General features: G+C 40.2%; 1 protein-coding gene across 1 annotated transcript; it reads right to left on the reverse strand.

Moving 5' to 3' along the window:
* Window positions 1–3,866: 3,866 nt before the first annotated feature.
* Selenos (selenoprotein S) lies at window positions 3,867–14,397 on the reverse strand. Its single transcript, XM_076848856.1, has 6 exons — window positions 14,274–14,397; window positions 13,534–13,668; window positions 11,251–11,357; window positions 7,096–7,185; window positions 6,824–6,902; window positions 3,867–4,480 (listed from the first exon to the last, which is right to left on the reverse strand). The coding sequence occupies exons 1-6, from the start codon at window positions 14,347–14,349 to the stop codon at window positions 4,401–4,403; spliced, it is 567 nt and encodes a 188-aa protein (XP_076704971.1). The 5' UTR covers window positions 14,350–14,397; the 3' UTR covers window positions 3,867–4,400.
* Window positions 14,398–19,334: the final 4,937 nt, after the last annotated feature.

The following is a 19,334-nucleotide window of genomic DNA, read 5'->3' on the forward strand; positions in this document are numbered from 1 at the left end:
TAGAAACTTAGATTTTAAAAGTAATAACAGTGCTTAACTTAGTATTGTTTGTAGTTTCAATCATTTACAACGAATATTAGTTGGGAATGTTTTTCTAAGTTTTATATCCTATAAAGGCCTAAAAATAATGTGTATAAAGTGAAACATAGCCAACATGCAAAATTCCTTTTTACTTTTATTACATAAAACTAACTGGAATTCTTATCTAATAAATATGATGAAGATATATAATAAATCACTAGATAAGTGGTGTGTTTTAATGAATATGTAATATTTTCTGAAGAAATAAGGATTTCTAGTCATTAAACAAAAACTAATGAAATGTGTATCAGGAATTATAAGTTTACCTTTCTAAAATAATTTTGTGTGTCATTATTTACCCTTAAAGTTTTAACTCATCAAAATAATTCAAAAATAAATTTTAGAAAATTAGGATGTTATTGGTTCTGTTTCTGTAACAAAATCTCAGTGGAATTTTTTGCAAGGCTAATTGGATTTAATTTCATTGTTGACTAAATTTTATATTTTGTTAGATACCTTTTAAATGAATGCTATTCATTCTTCACTAATGTTTTTTGTTGTTCATACAAGCTGAAGTGGTTTTAATAAGATTTAGTGATATTAGGTAGCCACTTTCTCTTTTTTTTTTAAAAATATTTATTTGACCATTATGACTTTTAATTCATGGCATCTTTACCAGTAAACTGAAAAGGTCTATTAGCAGAACAAGTTGGGAGACAGTAAGAATTTGTGATAAGCATTTGTATGAAACTAAACACTACAAATACTGCATGTTATTTATAAATCAAAGAGAACATTTATTCTCAAACTCCAAAATGTGTATGCAGTTCTAGGCCATAAGAGTTGATAGTTTTGTATGATTTTATAGGTTAAGTTATTTACGTATGAAGCAGAATAGGAAAAAATATTGAGAAAAGACTATGTTTACAGAGGCCTTCTTAATGTGTCATATTTCTTAAATGTTTTTTAGTGATACTGGGGATTGAACCCTGGTGCATTCCACTAAATCACATCCCCAACTCTTTATTTATATATATTTATTTGAGATTGGGTCTGGTGATATTGTTCAGGCTGACCTTGAACTTGTGATCTTCTTGCCTCAGCCTCCCAGATAGTTGGGATTAGGTGTGTGTCACTGCTGCTGGCTTTATGTATTAGTATCTTTTTAATGAATACTCCAGTAATATTTAAGAAATAAAATAAAATGATACAATTCTAATGCTGTACATGTTGACAATGACAAAAATAAAACCATATTGGTGGTTAAAAAAAAAAAAAAAGAGATTACACAGGTAGACATTCATGGCTTGAGATGAAACGTCATTGTATCATAACCCAATTCAAATGCTCCATCTCAGAAAACTACAGTGGCAGAAGAGATGTGCTGTAGAAAATAAGACTCAAGCAGGCCTGGAGATGCTGTAAACAGCATAAGCACAGTTCTGCCCTGCCCTGCAAGCCTTGTAGTTTGCTGGGGAACAATGCTGGATGATGGCAAACATTGCATGGTGACAGAAATGAATGACACTGGGTATGGTGACAAATGCCTGCAATCCCAGTGGCTCAGGAAGCTGAGGATCAGGACAATCACAAGTTTGAGGCCAGCTTCAGCAACTAAGCGAAGCCACGATGTAGCTTTTTAAAAGTTTATTTATTGTGGTGCTAGGGATCAAACACAGGGCCTTTTGCATGTGAGGCAAGCACTCTACCAACTAAGCTATACCCCTAGCCCAACTTAGCCATTCTTAAAATAAAAAAGGGGCTTGGGATTTAGCTCAGGGTAAAGTACCTCTGAGTTCAATCCTAGTACCAAAAAAATAGTTGTCTGATTTAGGAGGACCTAACAATGTGGATTCTGTAGCCACAGATTGCACTTTCATGAAATGTAGGAATTGGAAATGTTAGTAAGTAATGCAGAGATGAAATAATAACTGTCTTAGCTGCTGCAAGGAGGTACCATGAGCAGGGTGGCTTATAAAACAGCTTCTCACAGTTCTAGACACAGGAAGCCCAAGATCAAGGTGCTGGCGCAGTTAGACACTCTTCTGGGTTGCAGACAGCCAACTTTCTCCTCATCCGCCTCACATGGCAAATAGCTCTGCAGGCTCTTACAGGGGCACCAATTCCCATTCATGAGGGTTCCACCATCACAAGCTGATCACAGCTCAAATGCCATGCCTCAGTACTTTGGGAATTCAGGATTTCAATATAACATAAACAGGTAGGGGTAGTATAACCATTCAGCCTATAATAATCACAAACCAGGGGGATCTAGTGTTCAGTGTTTGTAGCAGTCCTCTATCTACTTCCATGTGGGATCCACATGGTCAGGTGAAAACAAGGCCTTAGCAGTGTCCCTGTTGCCCCCCTCACGCCAAAATCCCACAAATTATTAAGAGCTCCCAAATGTCTACCACTTTAGTTCCAAATTCTGTGCTAGAATGTAGTTTGTTCCTATTTACTACAAACTGTGTGTCAAGAGCTGACTTTCACTAGACTGCAGCCAGAGAGCTGATTCTGCTATGCACAAAACCCTGGCCTGTATCGCTCTACTTTTAAAATGTATAATTGGAACTCAGATCTCTCCGAACTGTCGTGGTTTTCATGCAAACTTCTTTGTTTGTAACTGCTTTTTACATACCCTGCTCTGCTTTCCTCAACTCTTCCCTGTAGCATTTCCAAAGACATTTTAAGTCCTATGTGACCAGACTTTTTCCCTTTATATGCCAGGATAGACAATCACAGAATATTCTACCTGCATCAGATACTCAATAAATGTTGACTATTTATTTTTAAGAATTTAACCTTTACTTTTTATTTGTTTTTATGTAGTGCTGATCATCAAACCCAGTGTGTCACACTTGCTCAGCAAATACTCTACCACTGAACTACAACCCCAACCCAAATGTTGATTAATTTATGAGACCATTTCAGAATACTTTTCTGAATTAGCACTATTCTGAAGTTTAAATTTTTTTTTTGGGGGGGGGACAATGGGGACTGAATTTAGAGGTGTTTTGCCACTGTTCTATATCCCCAGTCCTTTCTTAGAGATAAGGTCTTGCTAAGTTACTGAAGCTGACCTTGAACTTACAATCCTCCTGCCTTGGCTTCCAGATTCATAGGGATTATAAGCATGCACCACCATACCCAGGCCTAAAGTTTAATTTTGTTCCTTCTCATGATAACCTCTACAGTAGGGGTGGTCCATAACCTATAGCATGTAGACCAAATCTAGTCCATGAGCTAGGAATATTAAAAAAAAAGAAAAAAAGAAACTTAACCATAAAACCCAATAACTATGTAGTCAGTGAAGTCTAAATTATTTACAACTATCTGGTTCTTTTAGAAAATTCCTGATAAGGGCTCTCACAGAACATAATCAAGGGCTGGGATTGTGGCTCAGTGGCAGAGTGCTTGCCTCGCACGTATGAGGTACTGGGTTCAATCCTCAGTGCCACATAAAAATAAATAAATGAAATGGAGGTACTTTTCCATCTGCAATTAAAACAATAAAAAATTTTTTTTAAAAATTAAAAAAAGAACATAATCAATAAATCATGGCAAATTGGGAATGACTCATAGGGCTCTTAGGAACCTGGTCAGCCTACAAGTTATCTTGAATCAAGATGTTTCTTCATCCTATTAATTCAGTAACTAAACTACAAGATCCTGATATTGGAGATGAGCCCAATAGAATCTGCCAACTTTCAAAATTGCTGTAGCTGTCTACCATTTGTGATTCTCATTTCTGGTAAGAAATAGTAAGTGAAGAAGTTAAGTACAAACATTTGGAGTCTGAATGTTAAAAAGCTGCTTAATGTATAATGGACAAATTCAAGCGCATAAAGAAATTTCCTTAAATTTAATAAATATGCTAAAAATGTCATTCTTTGTTTTAAATATTTACAATTTCATTTTTTACAAAGTTCTGTACATAAAAATAAATATACAGAAACAAACCCCATCAACCATCTGCATCAGTAATCCTCACTGGTGGGCTCACCATTTATAAGGAAGACATCATTCAACGCAACCTGTCACAGAGACTGTCCTTAATTAGGAAGGACTTCCAACATAAAAGATCATTGCTGAGCCTCTTTTACCAAGATTGCTATTTAGCTAGAGGCCTTCTATCTACCAGCTAGTAATGAATCATGAAATCAACAATTGCAATGACTGACTTTCAGTGGAGCGTTACCTACTGGCAATGTCTACATCCCATGCTGACTAAAACCCTTAAACATGCAAGTATAGTTAAGAAATAACCACACCTCCCCTGGGCTAGTCACTGTGAAAAGTGTGCGTAAGGCAATCGAATCAAGGGCTAAGGGATTATCTTGCTAATGTCAAAAGTGACACTAACAAGAATCTTAGTTTCATCCACCAGATGATGGGCCTCTGCGTCCAGGTCTCCAGGAACAGGTTCCACCTCCTTCTCCAGTCAAAGGATTATAACCTGGAATGAGAGAACAGAAGCAGAACACTAGATGGCTGAAAATCTGGGAATACTTTATATCAAAAATACAAATGGAAGCCTCAAATGCGCAAAGGTATAAATTGTATTCTCATGGATATTTTCAAAAAACTTTTAACCAAGCTGGGCGCAGTGGAACATGCCTATAATCCCAGCGGCTCTGGAGGCTGATTCAGAAGGATTGAGAATTCAAAGCCAGCCTCCAGCAATGACAAGGCACTAAGCAACTCAGTGAGAACCTGTCTCTAAATAAAATACAAAGTAAGTCTGGGGATGTGGCTCAGTGGTTGAGTACCCCTGAGTTTAATCCCCAGTACCAAACAAAAACAAAAACTTGTAACTACCATATTAAAAAAATGTTCTACATTGTGATTGCAATTTGAATTGACTTTTTGCAAAGAAAAAAGAAGCATTCAGTCTTTATCCTAACTCCCCAAAACATATAAGCCAAAAAAAAAAAAAAAAAAAAAAGCCACAACAACCAACCCCATCCTTTAGGATAGCCTGACTTTGAGTATATGAATTGTACAAAGGCTTCAACTGCAGTGCTTAATAAAAAGTATATATTCAAGAGTAGTTCAAGCTATAGAAAATAAATTTAAAAGACTGGGGTTGTAGCTCAGTGGTAGCACTTGTCTAGCACGTGTGAGGCACTGGATTCAAATCCTCAGCACATTAAAAATAAAAAAAAATAAATGAATAAAAGACAATAAATTTAAGCCAGAATGGTGGAATGAGCCTCTCATCTTAGACACTTGGGAGGTTCAGGAAGGTGGACTGCAAGTTTGAGGCCAGCCTCAGCAACTTAGTGAGGCCCTGCTTCAAATTCAAAATAAAAATAAGGTCTGAGAATATAGCTTTTTGGTGGCACTCCTGGGTTCAATTCCTAGTACCACAAATAGATAGATAGATAAATACATAATGAAATTTGCCAGTTGGAACTTGGCAGAAGTTCTATAATGGAACGCCTATGAGTCAGAACTGGGTTGCCTACATCATTTCTCCCTCTTTCCCTCCCCGACTAGCTTCCTAAGTCAGCAATCAACTGATGACTTGGGTTGAGTGCTGAGGTCCCAAAGCTAACCAAACAATGAATGAGCTGGTTTTTTTGTTCCTTACTTACTGTGGAATCTTTGGGCAATAAATCCCCGTGCCTATTTCCTTCTTTATAAAACCACGCTGGGCAAAGGCCCTAGATTCAGGAATGCTAGATACCAAAATGGGCCATGTACACAAGCATGTCATGTATTACATTTTCTACAATTCCTATTCTTTCCCTACATATCACCACTATGAGCTCTGGAGATGTGGCTCAGTGGTAGAGCACTTGCCTAGCACATATGAGGCACTGAGTTTGATTCTCAGTATCACATAAAAAAAAAAAAAGAAACAAATAAAGGGTATCATGCCCATCTATAACAAATATATACATATACACACACATATATATATATACACACATACACACACACACATACACACACACACACACACACACACACATATATATATATATAATATTTTTTTTTTTAAGGCTTCCAGCAATGAAAAGTTATAAAATAGCATTTTCTACTCAGCTGCACTCAGTTCCTGACACAGAGGGGATTAGAGTGCAGCCTTTTGCCAAGTTTGTTGCCATGCTGCCTAGAGTCCACATCCTTGTCTCCTCCCTGGTCCTCAAAATGCCAAGCAGGCCCCTGTTGTGCCCTTCTTCCCCCATGGATGTCTTTAACCTAGAACTGGTGCCTACATGGTGTTCTCATATCTTATCTTTATTCTTGCTCAGAATTAACTGGGAACTCCTAGTCAGAATCACAGAAGACTATTGATTTCCATTTCGGTATGAATTCCATTTTCCTAAGTATATCTGAAGTTTCTCTAAGATACAATAAGACAGACTGCTATGGTACTACCTAGAGTGTCCCAGTTTTCCTCACACAGAAAAAAAGCTCTGAACAGACATCTGTTCACATTTTTTTTAGAAAAAGTTACTTATGAGAAATAAGGAAAACCTGACTACCAAGACTTAACCACTATGTTTTAATCCCTTGACAGTCATTTGCCAGGTGGGCAGAATGTTCCCCATCCTGCTTACCTCTTATAGAGCTGCAGTGGGATCAAGTGAGAATACTGATCCCAAGCATAATTCTAATTACTTAGTACCTATGTGGCATTTTCTGTTTCCTTTATTTAATCCTCATAACACTAAGCTTAGAAATTAGTGTCAATTTATGGACATTGAGACAAAAGAAATAGAATCTACTTTTAAAAGGTTTAGTACATCCTGTAAGTGTTGAAAAATAAATGTTTGACATTGGTGCTTACCACCTCCCCGCAAAGGCTTTTTGTCAGATTTCCGTTTTGGGATGACAGATGAAGTAGAAGGCCCAGGACTCTCTTCCTCCTATTTGAACACACACAGGCTTAAGAATTATTTAAAACCTTCTACTTGGGGCTGGGGCTGTAGCTCAATGGTAGAGTGCTTGGCTAGCATGTATAAGACCTTGGGTTCAATCCCCAGAATCACAAAGAAAAAAATTTAACATTCTACTTAACAAATCTATCTATTAGAAAATGGCAGGCCAATCTATAGTTACCTGAGGGTTTCTCGCATTTCTTTTGTAACTCTTGCCTTCCTGCATGTTGTCCCACATTTCAATCTTCTGTCTCCTTTTCTCTTCTTCAAGCTGAGAAAGAGAATCACATAAGAGGGTACTCATAAGTACCACCCTTTCAAGGAAAATGCTTATTTTCATAATTATTAACTTAAATGTTTTTCAAAACAAAAACGGTACCCATTATTTTCTTCAATTAAAAAAGCTGTTGTGATCTAGTTGTGTGAATTTAACTCTTGCTTTTCTGTACTTTTTTTTTTTTGGTAGCAGGGATTGAACCCAGGAGCACTCAACCACTGAGCCATATCTCCAGTCCTTTTTAACTTTGAGACATGGTCTTGCTAAGTTGCTTATGGCCTCATTAAGTTGCTGAGGCTGGCTTTGAACTTGTGATCCTCCTTCCTCAACATCCTGATCTGTTGAAATTATAAGTATATGTCACTATGCCTGGTTGCTTTTTACACTATTAAAAAAGAGCAATGACTGAGGTCTTCTGAAACTTGCACTTAATAGGACATTTTTAGCATGTGGAACTACTTTGACTTGGAAAAGGTGGCAAGCAAGCCTCCTTTTGTCATCACCTGGCTGTGCAGCCCAGGGAAGTCACTAAAACCCTCTGCCTGAGGCTGTGAGGATCATAGGAAAGACCTTTGCCTCTGTTCTCTATTCCTTAACAAATACCATCTCTTCCAGCAACCAAGAACTACAACTGACATGTATACCAACAGTACTTAAAATTTCTCATTTCCAATGGAATCCAGACAGAACTGTAATTCATTCTGGTTCTACGTAACTGATGTCACAAGGATTTGTGAACAGATATCTTAAAAAACGGGCACCAGCAAGTTTCTCCATAGAATTTATCCTGCTACATAAGATTTATCACTGCTACACTCGAACATCTATTACATCATACTTCCACTGTCATCAAGTAAAAAAGGTCAAGAAACCAATCACCTCTAAACGTGAAAGTTCTTTAATACTTCAGTGAGTAATTGAGAACATCTAAATGAAACCATAGCAGACAAATTTTGACACTATACACAAGAAATCTCATAGTAACCATGAGGGACAGATCCAATCAGAATTACATATGCCATAGAATTTAGAAACTTGAACACGGACAGACTTTTTGTCCCTCTTGCAATTTTAGGAGGCTTTCATTACAATTCTAAAGTTGTCTTTTAAAAGATTTTTCAGCCATGTATGGTGGTGCATGCCTGTAATACTAGCAGCTCAGAAGACTTAGGCAGGAAAAGCGAAGCTTCAAAGCCAGACTCAGCAATTTGGCAAGGGTGTAAGCAACCCAGTAAGACCCTATCTCAAAATTTAAATAAAAAGATAGATAGATAAATGGCCTGGAGATGTGAATCAGTAGTCAAGCGCCCTTAGGTTCAATCCTTGATTCCAAAGGGAAAAAAAAGATTTTTCAGTTATATTAGCAAACTGAATGATAAAACTGTTACAATACACAAACTAAGATCTTGAAATCATTGAATTCTGATGCACAGAAGAAATACGACTTATTGTACAGCTCTTAGAAACAAAACAATAATAATTAATGGTTTGGGATGGGGGTATAGCTCAGTGATAGGGTACTTGCCTAGTATATGCAGAGCCCCAAATTCCATTCTCAGGATAATACACACAAAAACACAGGATTAATGGTTATAAACTGTGGGGGAGGGAGTGCTCAAAATGACATGCTTCCATTTCTATAAAAAGGAGCCTATTGCAGAGTGCGGTGGCATATGCCTGTAATCCCAATAGCTCAGGAGGCTGACACAGGAGGATCACAAGTTCAAAGCCAGCCTCAGCAAAAATGATCTGCTAAGCAACTCAGTAAGATCTTGTCTCTAAATAAAATATAAAATAGGGCTGGGGATGTGGCTCAGTGGTTGAGTGCCCTTGAGTTTAATCCCCAGTGCCAAAAAAATAAAAAATACATGTGTTTATTTTTCAATATTTATTTTTTAGGTATAGATGGACACAACACAATGCCTTTATTTTTATGTGGTGCTGAGGATCGAACCTGGGTTCTGCCTGTTCTAAGCAAGCGCTCTACCACTGAGCCACAATTCCAGCCCATACATGTGTTTATATATAGATCAAATATTTCTGGAAAAAAAGTCCCAGAAACTTAACATTGTATGGTATGCTTGTGCAGTGCAAAGTGAGGGAGTGGGGAAATATAAAAATTTAGTTTCCATGGTATAGATTTTTACATTTCAACTTTTTTTGTTATTGTTGTTGTTTTATTTGTTTATTTTTATGTGGTGCTGAGGATAAAACCCAGCCCCACAACTTTTCTAATTAAAAAAGTTAAGTAAATAATGTACATTTTAGGTTGACAACTAAAGAGAAGATCAACTGTCATGGACACTAAAAAAGGCTGTTGGAGCTGGGCACAGAGGGGATTGTCTATAATTGCATCTTATCAGGAGACTGAGTTAGAAGGGTAGAGTGTTCAATGCCAGCCTAAGAAACTTAGTGAGACCCTGTCTCAATATAAGGCTGGGAATATAGTTCAGTATAGAGTACTTGCCTAACATGAGCAAGGCCCTGGGTTCAATTCCCAATACAGGGGAAAAAAATGAAAAGAAAAGGCTGTTGGAGGGCTGGGGATATAGCTCAGTTGGTAGAGTGCTTGCCTCACATGCACAAGGCCCTGGGTTCAATCCCCAGCACCACACACACAGAACACACACAAAAGGCTGTTGGGACAGGGTGATCAAGAAGGGGAGTGTATGGAGGTGGTCCCAGTCAAGCGAGGCAGACAAACCACAAGGAGATGACCATGCAGAAATAAGAACAGCTGTCAGTGACTGCAGAAAGACACCTGTCTCTGGAACAAGGGATAGATGCAAGCGAGACCAATAATACAACCTTAAAAGTTGCTGGCAGAGGCATCATTTTGGGGGGATAAGGAGGCCCAGAAACTTCTGGACTAAAATTAGATGACAAAGGTCATTTTAGTGGCACAGATGAGGACAAAGCTGGTGGGTGATCATACCACTTCATTCCACCTGACTGCTGAAGGCAATCCTCAGTTCTTCCTCCCGACCTCACCTTCCACCTTCTCTTTCAACCAAATCCCATGCCTAAAAATCTTTTAAAACATAAGTGTGGTGGCACAAGCCAGAAATTCCAGCAGTCAGAAAGCTGAGACAGGAGGATCACAAGTTCAAAGCCAGCCTTAGAAATTTAATGAGACCCTCTTCCAAAAAAAAAAAAAAAAAAAAAAAAAGGGATGGGGATATAGCTTAGTGGTAAAGCACCCCTGAGTTTAATCTCTGGTACCAAAAAAAAAAAAAAAAACCTTTCAAAACTCCATCTCCTGTTTTCCATCTCTCTCTCAATTTTTTTTTTTTTTAGTAGTAGTTGGACATAATATCTTTATTTTATTTATTTATTTTTATGTGATGCTGAGGAACAAGCTCAGCGCCTCACACGTGCGAGGCATGTGCTCCACCGCTGAGCCCCAGCCCCAGCCCCTGCCCCTGTTTTCCATCTCTTATTAGTACCACTGTTGGCTGGGCCCCTCAGCTGCCTTCCCCTCATTCTCCTTCAATTCACTGAAGAGTGCCCTTCCCTCATGCTACCTCATGTGCAACACAGCTTAAAACAAAGCTAAAAGTGTCTTCTGTGTGTCTGTGACTCAAGACCTAGACACGTGAGTATTATTAACAGAATGAAAATGCGTGCTGAGCAACACAAAGCTAAGTGGAAGCCCTTCTGCTCCTACTACTCCCAACAGGCACAGGTCCTTATACACACATCTTGCCTCCAGTCTGTCCCTCTTAAGGGCTGTACTTTGTATTACAATAATACATCCACATTTATCCTTCCCTAACAACAGAATTATTTTTTCATATCACCAATATTTACATGGTAAGCCTTAAAACATCTGTTGAATTTCACAGGATAGGACCCTGTTCTAATAATTTACAAATAAGAACATATCATACAGTCACTCTTACCCACTAAGTTTCACACCATTTTTTAAGACTACATTTTCAAAGTAAAACCATTCAGATTAGATTCAGCTCAGAGGTACAGCACTCACTTAACAAGCTCCAGACCCAGAACAGCAAATAATAATAAAAAAAAACCTTACTAAATAAAACCAGTTTATACCTGTCTTAGTTTTTCCTTATGCTTTTCAACTTGTGCATTCAATTCTTCTTGCATTCTTAAACGAGCAGCCGCTAAAGCCTCTTGTCGTTTAACAACAACATCAGGTTCTAAAATATCAGGAAAAAAATGTGAGATAAGGCATCTTATACAATATAAAATAGAAACTTCTCAGTGTCTGTAAGTATAGATGTACAATGTTAGACAACAACAACAATTTTTTTTGTTTTTGGTGGTGCTGGGGATCAGAACCCAGGGCCTTGTGAATGCCAGGCAAGCACTCTACCAACTGAGCTATATCACCAGCTCAACACAATAAAAAAATTCTTATGTGAGTAATCCTACCCACTTCTGCACATATATCTGACTGCTTAAGGTAACAGGTGACAATGCCTTAGCCATAGTTCTTCAGCCCTAAATGTCCACATTATCAGAAACAAATCTCTGCACTTGGGAGATTTGAGGTGGGAGGATCCCTTAAGTTCAGTTCAAAACCAGCCTGGGCAACACAGTAAGCTTTGTTTCCTAAAATAGCTTTCTACCTCAATCTCAGTACTGCTTTGTGTTTGTTTTGAGTTAGGGTCTCACTTGGCTCTTTCAAAAAATAAATGCAGATACCTGTATTCCCTACGATAATATTAATTCAGGAAGTCTCGTATACAGTGGGCCTGTGAATGAAATATGAGTAGTGTGAGATTCACAGTGAGATTTCACTATATAAATTGAATACCTCACTCACACCCTATCTTTAGGTTGACCAGAAATCCAAAAGTTAAAGAAAGTTTTCTGAATCTTCCCTCCCCCCCTTATTTTTGGTACTAGGCACTGAACCCATAGGTACTTTACCCTGGGCCACATCCTCAGTTCTTTCTATTTTTTTAAATTAGGGTTTTGTTAAGTTGTTGGCACTAGCCTCAAACCTGCAATCTTTTTGCCTTAGTCTCCCAAAGTCACTGGGATTTCCAGGTGTGAGACACCAAGCACAGCCAGTTTCCTGAATCTTTACCAATCACTTAATTAGCCCACATCTATATCAGAAAAAGGTAAAGATTCATAGAAATTTTATTCTCATTTCTACAGAAAAGAAAAATCCTCCCAACTAGCCTTAAGAATATTAACAAGTGCCAGTTTATGTTTTTATCTAATTTGTAAAATAAAGCTTTCCACCCTAACTCAGTACTGTAGTGATTCAGATGCATGAAGATATGTGTTTGCTCTGGAGCTGGGGTGTTGACATGTTGCCAAAGCTGGACCCAAACACTTGGGCTCAAGCAACCCTCTGCCTCAGTCTCCTGAGTAGCTAAGACTACATGCCAGTGTAGCCTTTAACCAGTGAAAAGATTACTTTGAGGGCTGGGGATGTGGCTCAAGCGGTAGCACGCTCGCCTGGCATGCGTGCGGCCTGGGTTCGATCCTCAGCACCACATACAAACAAAGATGTTGTGTCCACTGAAAACAAAAGGAAAAATAAATAAGAAAAGAAAAGATTACATTGAGATGGAATTTTTTTATACAACTAATGCAATTAAAAATCAGATCTGAGAATTTAGTGAAAAATCATGATGAATTATCTATGAAAAGCTAAGGCTGTTTGTGATCACTCACAAAGGTTCTTGTGATAAAACTCAGTGGACAGTTCCATATGTACCAATAAACTGTTTTCATTTTAATCCTTCCTAAAATTAATAAATCATTTAATAAGATATGCACTGAGCACACTATACACCATCAGGCAGACAGGTTGAATTTTCCAATCTCATTAAAATCTCTGAAACAGGGCTGGGATGTAGCTTAGAAGTAGATAGTGTGTTGGATTAGGGTTGTGGCTCGGTGATGGAGCGCTCACCTAAGCACATGGGAGGCCCTGGGTTCAATCCTAGGCATCACATATAAAAAAATAAATAAAATAAAGGTATTGTGTCCAACTACAAGTAAAAAAAAGAAGTAGATAGAGTGCTTATCTAGCATGTTTGAGACCCTGGTTTCAATCCCCCAGTGTCACCACTACCCTCTTGCAAAAAATAAATAAATAAATAAATAAAATTTCCAGATTATCTTCATTTCTACTGTCAAAGTTTAAGACAGTTTGAAAATTGACACTAAAAAATAATCTCTGAATCAAAAACAGAATTAAATATACACCAAAATCAACTTTAGAGGCAAAGTACCCCATCCCATACATAAAGAAGCATATGTATTGTTACTCTTAAAAACGGACTTTTAAGTAATAGTACAAAAAGCAGGTGTCAAGCCACTGTCTTCCTTTCGGTTATATCAGACACTAACCCACAGCCGCCTCAGCTTGGTCCAGCTGTCTCTGCCTCAAGGCTCTTAGTCTGGCGGAGAGCTTCTGAAAGACCACGTAGAGAAGGATGCAGCTGAATAGGATGTACCAGCCATAGGTGGCCAGCAGGGAGCCCACTGAAAAGAAAAAATAAGACACTAAAAATGACACTTCCATAAATCTCAATAAAGACAAATTGGCTCCTGCCCTAAAAACCTTCTCGGTTTAGCTGAAAAAACACCCTCTTCCAAAAAGAGCGAGAAGCGCAACAATTAAGGGAGACGGCTCAACCATCTAGGGAGTATGGCCGGTGGAGGGCACAGCAGTGGGTTCTGAAGGCTGAGGGGGAGCTTAATCCGACCCGAGATGGCAAAGGTCTTTCAGAAATACAAAATCACACATAAAGCTGTGACAGCACGGGGTGTGTGTACGGGCGAAGGTGGGGGAAGGGGACGTCTAGAAAGAAACGTTAAGGGTCGAGTGACAGAAAGGACCGAAGTACAGGACTACTACAGCAAACAAGACCCGCGGGCGCCACCCAAAGATGGGCGGCTCTAGAGAAGGCATCTGCGCGAGATCCAGGCCGCAGCCCAGGGCCTGCATGCGAGGTTAACGCCCGACTGCGAGTCAGGCCTCTGGGCCCCGGCCCTGAGCTCAGAGCGGGGTACCACCCACCGAACATGGCGGCGCGCCGAAGAGGTGATACTCGCGCCCCACTTCACCACAGCCCGCGGCAACTCACCTGTGACGTGCAGGAAGCGCAGCCCCTCAGTCTCCAGGGCCGGCCGCGCGGACAGCTGTTCCCCTTCCCGCTCCATCGCCGCCACCACCGCTGCCCAGCCCTGCCGCGTCGCCTCTATCCGGGTACTTCCGGCCGGTCCTTATGTACACGTGGCGCGCCTGGACGTGGCAGTGGTGTCCACCAATCGCGTCTCGACCCGTCCTGACGCTTGGCCAATCGTAGAGTAGGTGCCTCCGAGAGGCGGGGCGAAAGTCGGCTGGACACACCCCGAGCCAGCAGGGCTGCGCTAGGCAGGGAGGTTTAATCTTCGTAGTGTCTTCAGTGAGGGAGGAAATCAGACTTCTATTCTGATTTCTTATGGAATTTGTACTTTTATACTGATTGGACACTTTGTCAAGAAGGTTAGGGTCCGCCCAGGGATAGGGATTGCGCCCACACTCTTGCCGGAGCCCTTTAGTCAACAGAGCTCAACCTTTTGGCGACATCCGCCCCGCAAAGCTGAACACGAAATACAGCAGCTTCTTTATCCTACTTTAAGGCCAAGAAAGTCTCCACTGATCCTAAAAGTTCTCCAGAATCAAGAGCTCTTGGAAGAATTACCATAGCTGTGGCACCAACACGTGTTCATGGTTACTGTGTGTCACAGGATATTATCACAGTTATTTATAATAGTATCCCGGCTGTTCCCTCTGCCTGCAATGCCTTTCTCCACCCCCTCCAACTACTCAAATGTCACCACCTCTTTGGTGATTATAACTACCCTGCTTGGAATTTGACCTTTGGGTTTTGAAGGCGTGCACTTAACCTAGCTGTGTTTCAAAAGAACAGACAAGAACTAGAAATACGACAAAGTGAAAAAAAAAAAAAAAAGGTCAATGGTTGCTATTAGCAGATTTTTACAACAAATTGGGTACTGCTTCCTTTTCGGAATTGTGGACCCAATAACAAGATTCAGCGCTGATTGAGCAGCTAAGGAGACTTTTCTTCCTGGCCAAGAATAGTAGGGGTGGGAAAATGGACTTGTAAATCATTCTCAATCCTGGAGGATTGGTAAATTATAGTTACATGTAAAGAAATGAGGGGGGAAGTATAGGTAAATAAAGGGAAAGACTATTCATATATTCTTTGGGTGGAGGTTTTCTCTCAATTCTGGTGTCTCCTCTTTTTATGGTTCTTCCTTGTGGCAACTGTCAACTGTCATGGGGTGTCATTTAGCATGGAGATGGGATGAAAATGAAGTTAGATGTTGTCTGGCAATCACTCTGGCAGTCATTTTAGATCCATCCAAGTTTCAGCTGGCTCACCTGAAAAGGAACTTCTGGCCTTCAGGCATCCCATCCTCAAAGATAATCAGGGTTGGGGGCGGGGTGGTGTGTAGAAATTCAATTAGGTCACTTAGGCAATATAGGATTAGAGTTGGTAACAATGATAATGTCAGAATGTCACACTGCTGCCATGACCAGGAGTGGTGTGGGAAGGCTTACATCATTATCAAGCTGGAAGACCAGCAATGCTTCTTCCTTCTTTAATTTGCCAAGAAGTTTTTCAACCAGGGGAGTGAACTTCAACTCACCAAGTGCTCCTAGCAGTATATTCAGAATCAGTAAAGGAGAAGATTGCTGTGGTTTGGGGTTTTTTGTTTTGTTTTGTTTTTGGTAGGAGGGATTGAATTTAAGGGCACTCAACCACTGAGCCACATCCCCAGCCCTTTTTATTTTTTATTTTGAAAAAGGATTTCAATAAGTTACTTATAGACCCTCTAAGTTGCTGAGGCTGGCTTTAAACCTGTGATCCTCCCTGCCTCAGCCTCCCACCCACTCGAATTCAGGCATGCACAACCATGCAAGATACTATAGTTTGAATACAGTTTGTTCTCCCAAATCCATGTAGTTTAATCCTCTAAAGGCTTGTTAGTGGAATTAAAAGGGGGAAAACTTAATCTGACTGTGGTGTTTAGAGGTGGGGCCCTTGGGAAGTTATTAGATTAAATTAGGGCATTAGGGTGGAACCCCTAAGGAGTGGGAGAAAGAGCACGCACACATGTACTTCACCATGACATGATGCAACCAAGAGAAGCCCCTGCAAGACCACATACCATGCTATTGGGACTTTTATCCTCCAAATTAAAAGGATAAAAGAAACTGAAGTTACAATGTAAAGGACCAGGCATTGTAAAGCTGCTTCTAAGCTGCAAAGCCTGAGTTAAAATGTAAAGGACCAGGTATTGTAAAGTTTCTAAGCTACACTCAAAGTCTGAAATTCCTGTGGCAGTTAAGACAATTCCTGGAACTGCCCATTACATGTGTGTCGGATTCCCCCCGCTTGACTACCTAGTTGCTTAACAACCCGGACCCCAAGCAACTCAGCAGGTACGCACTTCGGGGCCTAAACCAATCAGTTTGAATGTGTACCCCGCTTTAGGACTGACCTATCACCCCCGCCCGACCTGTTCCCGCCAGTGAATGTACTAATCATGTTTGAGAGTTGTTGTTTGATTTTCCTGCGCCTCATGATGATTTGCTCTGATGTATGCAAAGCCCCCGCCCTCCCCAAAAAGTGTACTTAAGCACCGCTTAACCCCTGCTCGGGGCTCTGGGCCGCTCTCCCTTCTTGAGTGAGCACGGAGCCCCAGCGCGCTGGATCTTCAATAAACCCCCTTTTGCGGTTGCATGAGTCAGTCTCTTGGTGGTCTCTTCCTCCGTGGTTCGCCAGTCCCTTACAAAATAAATAAACTTCTTTATAAAGTAAGCCTTCCTCAGGTATTTTTATTATAGTAATGAAAAGCTAATAGAGATGCCTATTGAAGGACTGAAGTTCATGGGGCTAGTAGAGGAAAAACCTGAAACCCCTTCTTCACCTTGACAATGTATTCCTCAAACCAGAAAATTGAGAACTGTGAACATTGTCAATTAAAGCTGTTAAAATAGCCACCAATTTGATGAGTTTAGAAAGGAGTTTCATTTCTTTCTTCTTTTTAAATTTTCAAACTGTGTTGGGGATCAAACCAATGCCTTATGCATACTAGGCAAGTGCTCTACACTGAGCTACAACCCAGTCCATATTTTCTTCTTCCTGATTTTTCTCTCGTTTAAATGATGAACCATTACTCTGCTTTACAATGATTTCCCACTTGTTCTGGCATCTTACAGGAACTCAGTGTATTAAAACTGCATGATTTCTTGGGATTATAACCATAATCAGACCAATACTTGATCTGAGATTAATGTACCTTAGAGCTGGGGGGATATAACTGAGTGGTAGAGAACTCTTATCTAGCACAGTCCCTTCAATCCCAAGCACCACAACACAACAAAATAAACCCCTTGCTAGGCTTGTTGGTACCCACCTGTCATATAACTCTGAAGGCTGAAACAAGAGGATCCCAAGTTTGAGGCCAGCCTCAGTGACTTAGCAAGGCTGTAAGCAACTTAAGGGAGACCTATCCCATAATAAAAAATAAAAAATGTTGGGGTTGTAGTTCAGTAGCAAAATTCTCCTGTGTTCAATACCCAGTACCCCAAAAAACAAAACCAGCCAAACAAAAAAACTTGTGCATAGTGACAAATGGGTAAGAATGAGGTTACTTGGCCTCTTTTGTCAGGACATTGGGTAAACTGCCCTGGGGTCATGGCAGCAATTGGTAGTGTCTCTCCTTTCTCTCAGGAAGTTTGTGCTTAGAAAAGGGATCACAGTACAAACAGTTTCAATCAATGCTTGGGAGTAGAGTTTATGTTTATATAGTACTTAACAGCTAAGATAGCATTTAATAGAAGGCTCCCTGCCTTTGCTTTATCAAGAGGTGTCAGATTAAGATTTGGAAGCTTCAAGAATGTTGCAGTTCACATCACTTCTGAGCTCACAGTGTACTTCAGGACTCAAGATGCTCACAGTAGCCATGGAGGAAGATACAAAAATGCAAAGATGTGTTGTTACCAACTTTCACCCTCTATCAACAAATTAAGTCAACCTTCATTGCTGAGAGCCATTGCCAAGTAGGAATGACGCATGGCAATTTCTTTGTCAGCCTACCCAATGTTGCTTAGAGGGAGGACTCTCCATTGTGGAAATGGGCTTGCCTTGGACCCAGGTCATTTGCAGTGACATTGCATGAATGTTTGAGTAAGGTGATCCTGCTCAAGGACCAGGGTGGATCTGGGTTTAGGGAGGATCCTGCTGGATTAGGGTGGGCCCAGGTTTAGGGTGTATCCTGCTGGGAATAGGGAGTATCCTGCTGCCTCAAGCTCCTTGGGTTTAGGGCGGTTCCAGGTTTAGGACCCTGCTGGGAATAGGGCGTATCCTGCTGCCTCAGGCGCCCGACAGCTCCTTGAGTCCCCGTTGAGTTCTCGCGGGATTCAGAGAGTATTTTGGGATGCAGAGCCTGGTAGAGGTGTGGATTTTCCCCAGAACATGCGTGTAGAGTGCTGGTGAGAGTTTCGGGAATAAAGAATTGCTGTTTGAATCTACAAGGCTGTGAGTGGCTTGTGATTTTGTGCCCAGCCAGACTGCGGCACTTCATCTAGTTAAATGGGGAAAAAATTTGATGTATTCATCCACCCTGTCTTGGTGCTGTAATCATCAATATGGGATAAATTGTAACTTTAGTTTTTCTCTTTAAAAAGAAAGACTCTACTCTTTGCTTCCTGGCTGTCCTGAACTGAGCAGCTTTCCTCTACCACTCCCTTCTGCCATGATGTTCCACTTTACACCTGGCCCACAGCAATGCTGTCAGCTGACTGTGAACTGAACTGATTAAACTGTGAGCCAAAATGAACTTTCCACATCTAAGCTGTTTTTGTCAGGTGTATTGGTTACAACTACTCAAGCTTGATAACACAAATGGCTACTAATTACTGCATAGTTCTTTACATGGTAAATAATACGAGTGTGTGACATATGTGTATATCTGACTGCCATATTCTCTTTAACATATTCTCTATTCCTAGAACTTTACCCAGTTTTTCACTAATATTTACAAGGATATGCAAGAACAATCTTGAATATATATACTATTTCACATCTAGATATAAATTCCCAGAATTCATAGATAAAATATAGACTATA

Source organism: Callospermophilus lateralis, chromosome 3, assembly GCF_048772815.1.
Source record: "Callospermophilus lateralis isolate mCalLat2 chromosome 3, mCalLat2.hap1, whole genome shotgun sequence".
In the NCBI taxonomy this organism is placed as follows: Eukaryota; Metazoa; Chordata; class Mammalia; order Rodentia; family Sciuridae; genus Callospermophilus; species Callospermophilus lateralis.

Excerpts from the sequence above, each read along its gene's own strand:
- Selenos (XM_076848856.1), bottom strand. The coding sequence starts at position 14,349 with ATGGAGCGGGAAGGGGAACAGCTGTCCGCGCGGCCGGCCCTGGAGACT. Across the intron at positions 7,186-11,250 it reads ATAAGGAAAAACTAAGACAG|CTTGAAGAAGAGAAAAGGAG; the intron begins GTATAAACTGGT and ends TCTCTTTCTCAG. Across the intron at positions 6,903-7,095 it reads GAAATGCGAGAAACCCTCAG|GAGGAAGAGAGTCCTGGGCC; the intron begins GTAACTATAGAT and ends GTGTTCAAATAG.